This window comes from Hyla sarda, chromosome 3 (genome assembly GCF_029499605.1).
Source record: "Hyla sarda isolate aHylSar1 chromosome 3, aHylSar1.hap1, whole genome shotgun sequence".
Lineage (NCBI taxonomy): Eukaryota > Metazoa > Chordata > Amphibia > Anura > Hylidae > Hyla > Hyla sarda.
This window is the reverse complement of record NC_079191.1, coordinates 146,470,681-146,484,423: the sequence shown is the minus strand read 5'-3', so window position 1 is coordinate 146,484,423 and position 13,743 is coordinate 146,470,681. Positions and strand designations below refer to the sequence as shown.

General features: G+C 36.5%; 1 protein-coding gene across 6 annotated transcripts in view; it reads right to left on the bottom strand.

The window, feature by feature from the left end:
- Positions 1–1,995: 1,995 nt before the first annotated feature.
- The window catches only part of NLGN1 (neuroligin 1), an 896,776-nt gene continuing 885,028 nt past the window's right edge, over positions 1,996–13,743 (bottom strand). For all 6 annotated transcript variants that reach the window (XM_056565209.1, XM_056565208.1, XM_056565210.1 and 3 more), the window contains 2 exons: positions 5,304–6,093; positions 1,996–4,373 (listed from right to left, as the gene is read on the bottom strand). In XM_056565209.1, the coding sequence (XP_056421184.1) occupies positions 3,563–4,373; positions 5,304–6,093 (1,601 nt within the window). In that variant the 3' untranslated portion in view covers positions 1,996–3,562. The remainder of the gene's footprint in view (positions 4,374–5,303; positions 6,094–13,743) is intronic.

Here is a 13,743-nt window from a genome sequence, read left to right as displayed (position 1 = left end):
TGAACGATCGGATCGCCCGCAGCGCTGCTGCGGGGATCCGATCATTCATAACGCCGCACGGAGGTCCCCTCTCCTTCCTCCGTGCGGCTATCGAGCAGACCAGAGCAGAAGATGACCGAAAACACTGATCTGTTCTATGTCCTATACATAGAACAGATCAGTATTAGCAATCATGGTATTGCTATGAATAGTCCCCTATGGGGACTATTCAAGTGTAAAAAAAATGTAAAAAAATGTAAAAGTAAAAGTAAAAAAAAAGTGAAAAATCCCCTCCCCCAATAAAAAAGTAAAACGTCCGTTTTTTCCTATTTTACCCCCAAAAAGCGTAAAAAACATTTTTTATAGACATATTTGGTATCGCTGCGTGCGTAAATGTCCGAACTATTAAAATAAAATGTTAATGATCCCGTACGGTGAACGGCGTGAACGAAAAAAAAAAAAAAAAAGTCCAAAATTCCTACTTTTTTAATACATTTTATTTTTAAAAAAAATTATAAAAAATGTATTAAAAGTTTTTTATATGCAAATGTGGTATAAAAAAAAAGTACAGATCATGGCGCAAAAAATGAGCCCCCATACCGCCACTTATACGGAAAAATAAAAAAGTTAGAGGTCATCAAAATAAAGGGATTATAAACGTACTAATTTGGTTAAAAAGTTTGTGATTTTTTTTAAGCGCAACAATAATATAAAAGTATATAATAATGGGTATCATTTTAATCGTATTGACCCTCAGAATAAAGAACACATGTCACTTTTACCATAAATTGTACGGCGTGAAAACAAAACCTTCCAAAATTAGCAAAATTGCGTTTTTTGTTTTAATTTCCCCACAAAAATAGTGTTTTTTGGTTGCGCCATACATTTTATGATATAATGAGTGATGTCATTACAAAGGACAACTGGTCGCGCAAAAAACAAGCCCTCATACTAGTCTGTGGATGAAAATATAAAAGAGCTATGATTTTTAGAAGGCGAGGAGGAAAAAATGAAAACGTAAAAATTAAATTGTCTGAGTCCTTAAGGCCAAAATGGTCTGAGTCCTTAAGGGGTTAAAGGGTTAAGTAATCTATAAAAAGACAATTTTTATTTTCTTTTTATCAGCTCCAGGGAAAGTACAGTTTGCCTTTATATCCTAACAATTATCTAATGTTTGTAGTTCTTAGCAAAAAAAAAAAAATAGTAAGGTTTGGTTTTAATGTATATATTTTAGAAAACTTCTACTCTGTAATATATAAGAAATGTTAACAATTACTCTATAATATTACTTCACATGTTGTTGGTTTTAGGGGGAAATTTATTACTGATTTACACAGTTTTTTAGTAGTAAAAAGTCAAAATATTTGCTCAATGGACTTAAAATTCACACATTTCTGTGCAGTGCATTTAGATTTATTAAAGAAAACAATATGTAGTGTGGCGTGGTTACCTTTTTTGTGTTGGTTAGGAATTTATCAACTGCGACTTTAGCCCTCAAATTTCTGCGCAACCTCACACTAACCCGCACCACACTTAGAAATGTATCTACATCTGAGCCACTTTCCTATTTATGAAGACTGTGCACCTCTTTGATAAATGTGGAGGAATTACCCAGGCAAACGGGGGTAAAATATTTGATTTAGACATGCAATGATAAATTCTGCCCATAATATTGTGGCTGATCAATGTGTGTGGGTGTGTTAAATATATAAAATTTTGATGAAGAAAAAAATGAAATGACAAAGCGGTAATCAACACATTAGCTCTTTAATGAGCAACGTCATGTCTTTTTTCAGCATTGGAATAATATGATTTATCCAGATTATCTTTATTTCACTCAATGACCAGAATCCTAGCCAAAAAGTACAAAGTAATTTCCATTAAGTAATATACAATTTTGTGTGTAATAAGCTTTTATTTTTTAAAAAGAGTAACTGAAAAGAAAGTTACTGCAGTTAGTTTGTCAGAGAAACATATTTGCATTATCTTACAAACTATCAAAATTACTAGTTTTGGAAATGTAAAAAAACAAAAAACAAAGGAAGAAAAGAAAAAAGAAATAAAAAGAGAAAAAAAAAAGAAAAGCACATTAACTGTTGTCTAATAGAAATATACAGGTAAGAGAGAAATAATTTCTTCGTGATGTGCTCTTAAGTCCACCTCTATCATTTTCCATATAAATGTACATCTGATACATATACAAACACCTTGAAAAGACTGTGATAAATACCTTTCCTGATAGACAAGAGGGAAAGTCATATTTTTTTGTGTTTGGATAATAGTAGTATAAAATTACAGAGGCAGAACTGGGTTTATAAATTTTGTTGGCACCCTTCATAATAGTGTATTCTTGGTATCTACATATGTATACATTTTACTTATATACTGCTGTGAGGTAACATCAATATAAAAGAAATTTACAGTAGTAAAGAAAAAAAATAAAAATTTTCCACACGTGGACATGCAACATGAGAAACATGTTAAAAAAATATCAGTAGTGGGACAATTACTCAAGTTTTCTTTGGACGCATTGTTACTTACCATTATTATCAATTGCATCAGATCTCAGCTATACCATATAAAATCATTCTCATTTACCAGAAAACATATACTTTTAGAAATTGTTCAGAATGAACAAAAATTGTATATATCTTTAAATACATATATCCTTTGGGATTCACACCAGTAAGGGTTTTCTCTTGCTATTTCTAACATAAAATATGCACCTTTTATTTCTAGCTCAGATTAAAACTGAGGACAATACAATTAATTATTGGAATTTGAACACGCTAACTATCCCTTAAGAAAAAAAAAAATATATATATATATATAAAACAAATCCTTAAAGTTTGCCAATTGATGTTGTATTCCTTAATAAAATGGGGGAAAAAATCTAATGGGATGAGAACAAATTTTAATAGTGGCTTATTCCGCAGTACAGCCACCAAGCATACAAATTATCATGCACTTCGTGCTTAAAATATCCAATATCCTTTATTCCCATAATTGATAGTGACAGCACTTAAGTGATAATGTTATACCTGCCAGGCTTAAAACCTCTTTTGTTCTATTGGCAGTTAATAGAATAGGGCCCAATTTTAAGGCCTTAACAGCATTGGTGCTTTGTGCACTTATATATGATCTACACAATAAAACAGTTCAAAACAAACAAAAAATTAAAAAAAATAAAAGAAAATGGTGAAAAATATCAGACATTCCATGTGTGAGTCCCTTGTGCATATAAATACATTTAAGTCTTTGTCCTCTCTTTTTTTGTAGCACATGCCTAAAGCCAATTTGTAACTTAAATCCTAAAAAAAGTTGAATATGAATAAAAAAACAGTATCATTAACAACAATTATTTCAATTGCTGCTGTTGTCCGTCTTCGATTATTTACATTTTTTTCCAAAATTTCAAAATGTGTTTTTTGTTTTTTTGTTTTATATTTATATGCATTATGCACATTGTAATCCTCCATGTTTAAATAATACAAGTCCTGTGGGGTTGAAAATCCAAGAAATTTCCAATAAGGTCAACTACTGTAATACATCAAAAATAAAGTCTGTATTCCGTCTAGTCTGGCTATACTCTGGTTGTAGAATGTGAATGTGGATGCGGATGTGGGTGTGGATGGGGAAGTGTGTTATTCTGTCCTGCAGTATAAGTATTAAAGGCATGTATGGGCTGTATCCCTGGTATAGTATTAGGAATCATTGTTATAGTATTAGGGGTCATTAAGGGAATATCATCTGGGGATCTTCGCATTGCTAGAGTGTAGTCTGGAGGACAGGCATTTCGAAGAACAACCTCATGAGGATGGATGGATTCACATTCACGGTCCAAGTCTGTGTGCTTCATTTGCAGAGACATAATTTCTTCTTCTTGTGCATGGGCTATGTCATTTGTAGTGTTGCGCTGAGGACTACATCTCCTATGCACATCATGTCTCCTTTTATCCTTTTTGTAATATAATGCAGCAAATGCCAAAATATTAAGAAATAGAAGAGATGCTCCAACAGCAATAGTTACACTCAACTCAGTAGAATAGTCTCTTTCCAATGAAAAAGGACTAGGCTGTTGTTTGAAGTTATCTTCGTTGATTGTAGGGAAGGCTGAAGTTACAGGTACAAGGATTTTCCTGGTTGGTCTAGAAGTGATGTCTGTAGATGGCCCTTTAGTCGTGGTGAGATCATTAATAACATGAAGATGTGGAACAAGTTCTAGCCAAAGGTTTACTTTGTTAGCCCTATAATGTTCTTTAACCCTTGGTTTTAATCCAATGTGGAGATAAAGTTGGTCCTTTTGCGAATATCTATTCCAAGCAACTTCTTCAAAACGATTTGGTTTTGTGTGGAGGAATTTTGTATCTTGTGGAACAGGTTGATTTGGGTCTCTGAAAAAGAAAACAAACAAACATTCAATCTAACAAGAAAAAGATACAAGACAAGTTAATACAAGATAAATGGAAGGCATTATACAAATAATGTAGCTAACTTGTTAACATCAAATATAAAATGATATAATGTGTAATCCATGCTTATTGTTTTGTTTAATTTAAGATATCATGAATCATTATAGACCATGTATACGATAAACTTACATGTCCAATACTTTCCATTAACTAGTCAATGCAACAAGTATCATCAAGCAAATCATAGCTTACCATATTGATTTTATATCAATGTCATGGATGGAACATTGGAAAGTAACATTTATAGAATTAAATTGATTTTCACATTACTGGAAGGATGCACCATCATAACCCTCCGCAATCCTCATATGGGGTCAGAATGCATAGAAATGGGGGCACCAAAAAGGCAGAAAAATGCTGAGGGGGAAGAGTGTAATTTATTCTAGGGCTTGGTTTCCACAAAAAAATTACAGAAAAGAGGCCATACCTACTGGCTACTAGGTTAGACACCTATTCTCACATGATTCAGGTCTGCCACAATTTGGGGGGAGCCCCACAGGTGCACAGGTGCAAAATACTGATGAACAACCAGTCAAACTCTTACTATTCATGAGGAGGGTAATTTGCTGAATATTATAGTTGCACACAGATAAGGCATACACAGGGTACAAGTTACATGATAGTGTATAGTGCACTATACTGGCTTACAATCTATTAGTGACACTCATACTATTTGATCAGACGGACTGCCCAGCATGTTATATATGCATCCCATAAAACACTGGCACCCCGGGCTTCCCCAAGTTGATGCCCACCATTCAGAATATTATGAAATATTATAATAATCCTGACATATTTAACCTGTACATGTGTATTACTAACATGCCAATTGAACAAATGAATGCTACTTACCCAGTTTTAGCAAAGTTTGTCCAATATGTCATTACTACTGCACTTAGCATAAGGTCATTTTTGGAGAAATTGCATGGAAAAAGCTCTGTAGGTCCAATCATAGGGATTCCAAATACATAGGGGACCTCATCCCCATGGGATGCATCTGCCCAAGCAGGCACTTGATCTGATTGGCAATGATGGTAAAAGGCATAAAAATATGTAGGAGAACCAAAATTTGAGTGCAGATCTGCAGTTGCAACTGCTGGCGCAACCCACTGATGGTCAGTGAATAACGCCAACAATGTTTTTCTTCTTGTTTCAGGATTGTGTCGATCTGCCCAATCAGTATACATAAATTTGATGGTTTCCCTCATTATATCTTTTCCTTCTGTATATCCATATAAGTTATCAACAAAATTGGAAACTGCGAAGTCAAAGTCACTTGCAGAGATGCCATCCTCATGGTCTACAATACTTTCCACGAACTTGAGTCCTTCTCCTTGGTTTACACCCAACATGATATCATAATTGAGAAATTCACCTTGTTCCATAAGAATCTGAGGGTCATCAGGAATTACATCACCATCTATTACTGGTCCAAAAGCTATGTGATACCTTGCTGGCTGTATGTCTTGGTCCACAAGTTCTCTGTAAGGTTTCTTCTGTAGACATTCTATAAGTTCTACAGTATCAGTCATGTTGCATCCAACTTTAGTTGCTAAAATGCGGGCATATTTGGCAGGCTGAAAGCTAACTGCCCAACTGGACAGGGCAGTTCCACTTTGTGCAATTGCCCTTTGAAAGAGACCTGTGTCCAAAACAAATAAAAGCATTATTAAAACATAAAGATTTTAACAAAAATTTATATTTTGCATCACATTTGGGGGATCCATGCTATATCAAACAGGTATTTTGCATGCCATAACATATAAATTTTACTTTTTAAATGAACATGGAGTACAAATCATACAAAAACTATTAAGTGTAAACAAATATATAACATCTTTAAAACATCCTCATGCAATTATAAATATTATTATCTGTATATTGCATCCAACTTTAGTTGCTAAAATGCGGGCATATTTGAACTAAATAGGTCTTGTTTTCTTTTGTTATGATTTAGTGGCCAAAAATTTTCATTTTAATTGACAGTTTCATTTGTTTTAAATCATTATTGTGTCATATTTTTTGCTGCTTTTAAAGTATTTTTTTCCCATTTAAAAAAATGTACAACAGGGTCAATTGCTAACTAATCATTATGCATGTGCTAATTTAGTAAATCCTATATATTATTGTATTTTTACAGACCAACAAAATATATCAGATATACGTATATACATGGGCAAAATACTCGTAACATTTTTAGGAGCCCAGGTAAATAAAATTGAATGTTTAGACAAATTTTACATCTGAAATGGGGTCCTTAAAAAGCAAAACCCTACAAAAAAAAAAAAAAAAAAAAACACAAAATGAACTGCAGATTTTTACAAAGTTCTTGCTGCTTGCTAAAAAAATATGAAAAAATATAATAAATTATATATAATTATATAAATAAATTAGCAATAAATCAAATGCATTACAAATTCTGTGAAAATACTGATTTATCTGAATTTTTGTAATTCACATTGGGTGAATATGTACAGAGGCTTGGACTCCTGTCCACTAAGCAGCAAGCGTGGGTTGTATGCCTACTACTCAGTTCATGTTTACTGGTCTGGGCTTAAAGGAAACAATGCACAGAAGCAGGGACTTTTGGGTTCCTGGTTTTCTACAGCAAGCAGCAATGTGCCATGCATCACTGCTTACTGTTCTTGGGCACAAGGAGATAAGTGGCAATGACGAACTGGAGTTGATATTGTCTGAGAAAAATGATGACATAGTGGGTAGAACAGAGGCTTGGTTGGATGATAGCTGTGACTGGGCATTCAACATACAGGGTTATAGTCTATCCAGGAAGGATTGGACAAAACGGAAAGGGGGAGAAGTTTGCATTTAAGTAAAGTCCAGTCTGAAGACCGCACTGCGGAAAGATATATGGGAGGGAAACGATAATGTGGAGTTATTATGGGTAGAAATATACCGAGATTAAAATAAAAACATTATGATGGGGGTTTGCTATAAGCCACCAAACATAATAGAAGAGCCAGAAGATCAATTACTGAGGCAAATAAACAAGGGAGCAAATCAGAATGTGATAATAATGGGGGACTTTAACTATCCTGATATAAACTGGGAGACTAAGACCTGTGAATCTCATAAAGGAAACAGGTTTCTGGCTATAGCTAAAGACAATTTTCTGTCCCAAATGGTGCAGGGCCCGACCAAAGGGGACGCCCTACTAGACTTAATATTAACCAACAGACCTGACAGAGTAACTAATGTGAAGGTAGAAGGTCACCTAGGAAATAGAAATCTTAATATAATAAATTATAACTTGTACTTCAATAAGAGAACATCTCGAGGGGCAACAAAAACAATGAACTTTAGAAAGGCAAATTTTGATCAACTCAGAGAAGCCCGTAACAATATAAATTGGGATAATGTCCTCTGAAACAAGAATACTGACAATAAATGGGAGACTTTTAAAAGTATTTTGAATTCTCACTGTAAGAGGTACATACCTTATGGGGATACAAGGGTCAGGAATAGGAGACAATGTGGATGAATAAAAATGTTAAGGGGGCAATAAATGACAAAAAAAAATGAAGCTACTAAAACACGATGGCAGTGAAGAAGAATTTGTTAGGGACTGACCAGGGGGACAGGGAGAGTGAGCCCTAAACTGACCCTAAAACCGCTCTCCCCTCCTACTTGTCCATCCACCCTAACTGGTGGATGGTCAACTGGGTGCCCAATAAAAACACATACTACTAAATAGTCGGTCACAAGCCAGAAACATAACAAGAACATACAACTCCGTAGTATATTAAGTTCAGAGGACACAGATCAGTGAGCAGCACAGAGGACACTATAGAACATGACATGAACAGAGGACTCAGTGGTCGTGAACAGAGGACACTATAGATCCGTGGTCGTGAACAGAGGACACTATAGATCAGTAGTCATGTGCATAACTCCAGAAATCTGAATAGAGAACTAATAAACACAGAGTTCAAAACACCAAACAGAAAAACAGATAAGGCAACAGACTTTAGGAACAGACAGGAATATAGCATAATCCACCAGAACATCCAGAAGACACTAAGTCCCCATGGACCAGAAACAGGGATCTATCGCTAGTCAGGAATATTCACATTCCCTATGCAAAACCTCCAGTAAACACAAAGTCCCCATGTACAGGTAATAGGAATGCCAGATACATGGGATATATTTATAGAACACTGTTCACACTGAACACAAGACAGAAATCACAATCCCCCATGGTGCAGAAACAGGGATGCCTAACATAGGACATGGTTCACACTGGACACACAAACTGGACACTTCACTATGGGAGTAGCCACTAATAATAAATCTAAATAGACAACTGTCCAGTGGCACACTCCACCGAGGTCAGGATGCTGGCCCAGTAGGAAAACAGAAATATAAAACACAGAATTTCACATAAATGCATACAAGAGAAAACACAGTGTGAACAGAAACATAGCAGAAAGGGTAAATAAATCCTAAAACAGACTATACAAACACAGCTTAAAATCTACTAAGAGCATGCCACATAACATGGCCAAAACCAGAAAATACAAAATGCATGCTAAAACAGAGATAGTAGATTAAATTACTTCTATTTAAAAAATCTTAATCCTTCCAGTACATATAACGTACTGTATACACCACAGGAAGTCCTTTTCTTTTTTAATTTCCTTTCTGTCTGACCACAGTACTCTCTGTTGACACGTCTGTTTCTGTCAGGAACTGACCAGAGCAGAATAGGTTTGCTATGGGATTTGCTCCTACTCTGGACAGTTCCTAAAATGAAATGGAAAGAGGTGTCAGCAGAGAGCACTGTAGTCAGACAGAAAGGAAATTAAAAAAAAGAACTTCCTGTGGTGCATACAGCAACTGATATAAGTATTCAGATTTTTAAATAGAAATAACTTTCTGCCAACAGTTTATTGAAAAAAAAAAATGTTGAGTTCCCCTTTAAACACATTGTTCTCCACTATATTCACAGAGGAAAATGAAATGCGAGGTGAAATACAATGAGATAAGATAAACTTCCCAGTACAGGTCGCCTATCTAACCCAGGAAGAAGTGCAGTGCCGTCTAAAAAAATCAAGATAGACAAGTCACCAGGTCCAGATGGCATTCACCCCGTTGTTCTAAGGGAATTAAGTAAAGTAATAGACAGAGCCCTATTTTTAATATTCAAGGACTCTATAGTAACAGGGACTGTTCCACAGGACTGGCACATAGTAAATGTGGTGCCAATATTTAAAAAGGGGTCAAAAAATGACCCCGGTTATTATAGGCATGTTAGTTTAACCTACGTTGTATGTAAATTGTTTTTAAGGGTTTTCTAAGAGATGCTATTTTGGAGTAACTTGATAAAAAATAAATGTATGACTCTATATCAGCATGGTTTTATGAGGGATCGGTCCTGTCAAACTAACCTGATCAGCTTTTATGAGGAGGTGAGCTCCAGACTGGACCAGGGGCAATCACTGGATGTCGTATATCTTGATCTTTCCAAAGCATTTGATACAGTGCCACATAAAAGATTGTTACATAAAGTGAGAGGGATTGGGCTTGGGGAGAATGTGTGCAAGTGGGTAAATAACTGGCTCAGTGATGGGAAACAGAGGGTGGTTATTAATGATACTTGTAGACCCACTCACAGGGGTCAGTTTTGGGTTCTATTCTATTTCATATATTTATTAATGACCTTGTAGAGGGATTGAATAGTAAAGTAGCAATCTTTGCATATGATACTAAACTCTGTAAAGTGGATAACACAATAAAGGACAGTGCACTATTACAAATGGATCTGGATAGGTTGGGGGTTTGGGCAGATAAGTGGCACATGAGGTTAAACACTGATAAATGTAAGGTTATGCACATGGGGAGGAAAAATCCGGGCTGGGATTATGTATTAAATGGGAAAATACTGGGAACAACTGACATGGAAAAGGACTTAGGAGTCTTAGTTAACAGTAATTTTAGCTGTAGCGACCAGTGGCAGGCAGCTGCTGCTGCCAAGGCAAATAAAATCATGGGGTGCATCAATAGGGGAGTAGAAGCCCACAACAAGGAAATCATTCTACCATTGTACAAATCACTAGTCAGACCACACATGGAATACTGTGTACAGTACTGGGCACCAGTGTACAAGAAAGATATAGTGGAGCTGGAGAGGGTTCAAAGACAGGGAACCAGAGTAATAAGGGGAATGGGAGGACTATAGTATCCTGAAAGATTATCAGAATTAGGGTTATTTAGTTTAGAAAAAAGAAGGCTTAGGGGCGACCTAATAACTATGTATAAATATATCAGGGGCACTACAGAGTTCTCTCCCATGATCTATTTATACCCAGGACTATATCTATAACAAAGGGGCATCCTCTACGTCTAGAGGAAAGAAGGTTTCTACACCAGCACAGATGGGGGTTCTTTACTGTAAGAGTAGTGGAACTGTAGAACTCTCTTTCGGAGGAGGTGGTCATGGTGAACTTATTAAAAGAGTTCAAAAGGGGCATGGATGCATTTCTGGAGAGTAAAAACATTACAGGGTATGGATACTAGATTTATAGGGACAGAATGTTTATCCAGGGATTTATTCATATTTGGAGTCGGGAAGGAATTTTTACCTCTAGTATGAGGGTTTTCGCCTTCCTCTGAATAAACTCAGCAGGGACTCATTAAGGACATAGGTTGAACTTGATGGACTCTTGATGGTCTTTTTTCACCCTTATGAACTTAGTATAGTACTTAGTGTTAGTATTAGAGATGAGCAAATTTTTGAAAAACTTGATTTGGCCGATTTGCCAAATAAAAAAAAAAAAATATGATTCGATCTGAATAAATTCACAGCGAATAGATATAATAAAGTGTGTGTTTTTAACTTTTTTTTCTTAACTTTTTACATTTTTTTTGTAGTACTACTACTCCCAGCATGGAACAGACTGTTCCATGATGGAAGTAGTAGTACTTGTACTAATAGACAGATCTCCCCAGGATCTGACACCCGTTTTAATCCCCATATATAATGTATAGATGCGGGCGGGCGGCCGCTCTTCTGCGCGATCCTGCACTATGTTCTGCGATGTGAAGTTCTTCACATCACAGATTCATATTTATCGCAGAGAGCTGTGATTGGCCAAATGGTTCCAGTCACTCACAGCTCTATGCGGGAAATATGAATAATAGATATATACAGGGCTCAAGTCCTGCAGGAACTTGTGGGGGAACTGAGTTCCTGCACTTTCCCACAGCAGGAACACTGTTCCCATTGGCAGAAGTCCTATAGGACCAGCCCATGTGGGAAAATCTTGGGTGAATTCCCATACTTTTTTTTCCCAGGACTTGACCCCTGGGTATATATATATATATATATATATATATATATATATATATACTAAAAGAAAAAAATATATATATACGGCAGTGCAGGGGACCAGAGAAGAGCTGCCATGCCCTGCATCTATACATTATACAGGACGATTGCAGTGGGTGTCAGGAGTGACACCCGCTGTGATCTTTCCTTTACTGCAGGTACTCCTCCCAACATGGAGCACACTCATTAATAGATAGATTTCAGCGAGTGTAACTACCTGTTGAGATATGTCTATTAATGCAGGTACTACAGCTCCCAGCATTGAGCTGAGTGTGCTCCTGTTAGGAGCAGTAGTACCTGCAGTTAAAGCGCAACTGTCACAGATTTTAACCCTCATAAACTAGCCCCAGGATGACAAAGTTGTTAGAAATTACAGTTCAATCATACCTTTTGCTGCTCTCTAGCAGCTTTAATCAGGCTGAAAAATGCTTTTTATGAAAGTCAGCAACAGTGTGATATCCCCTGTATGTCACCACAGGGGCCGCTGTGTGATTGCATAGAACCCTTATTCTTATATGTGGGTGGCGAGTTTTCTACTATAAAAGAATAAACAGTGTATGTTCTCCTGTGCACAGCGGTGATGTGATGCGGGCTGCCAGCCCTCACAGCAAGCGCTCGCTCCCCATGGGCGGCATAATGTAGCCGCGCATAGGGCCTTAGGGACCGAGCTCTTGCTGTGGCCGCCCACATCGCATCACTGCTGGGCAAAGGAGAACGGGCACTTTTTATGCGCCACCCGCATATAAGAAGAATAAGGGGCCTATGCGCTGGGACCTGTGTGTCAATCACACAGCGTCCCAGCCCTGACATACAGCGCATATCCGTCTTTTGCTGACTTTCCCAAAAAGCATTTTTTAGCCCCATTAAAGCTGCTAGAAAGCAGCAAAAGTTATGCTTGAACTATAATTTCTAACAACTTTGTCATCCTGGGGCTAGTTTATGGGGGTTAAAATCTGTGACAGTTGATCTTTAACTGCATTACCTGCATTAATAGACAGATCTCACCAAGTGTCAGAAGTGACACTCGCTGCTATCTGTCTATTAATGCAGGTAACACAAAGAACACAGGAGCTATTAACATAGGTAATTAAATAATTAATCTTTATTGAAATACATTGTTCAAATACATAAAAACAGTTTAAAAAAAGGAGAAATCGGCAGCAAAAGGCGGCAATACCTGGGACATACAATAATTTAATATACCAGTGTATGAAAATCGTACTGTAGACACAGGGTGAAATAACAGCTTTATATAATCAATATCAATGCGGCAAACAGCTTGGGCTAAAAAGCCTTAAAGTGCAAGTGCAGACTACACTAATGCCACATATAAGTATCAGTAAAAACTTAAAGCAACAACCACAGTGTATACATACCAAAGATAGTAAGGAATAGTACTAGAAGTCCAGGATGCCGCCACCCCCATTAATGCAGGTATTACAGCCCTATTAATGCAGGTATTACAGCTCCCAGCATGGAGCTGAGTGTGCTCCATGTTGGGAACAGAAGTATCTGCCGTTAACGACAGATCACATCGGGTATCACTCCTGACACCCACTGCGATTGTCCTGTATAATGTATAGATGCGGGGCATCGCCACTCTTCTCTGGTCCCCTGCACTGCCATGTATATATATATATATATATATATATATATATATATATATATATATATACTGTATATATATATATATATATATATATATATATATATATACTGTATATATATATATATATATATATATATATATATATATATATATAAATATATATATATATATATATACAAACGTGTGAACAGAAGTGTAGGATGGCACCACTAGTTACAGGCTCATCGGGGGTTGATATGGGAACAGGATTGCAGCGCAGTGACGGGTGTCAGAACCGGGGCGATCTGTCTATTAGTACAGGTACTACTACTCCCATCATGGAACAGTCTGTTCCTTGC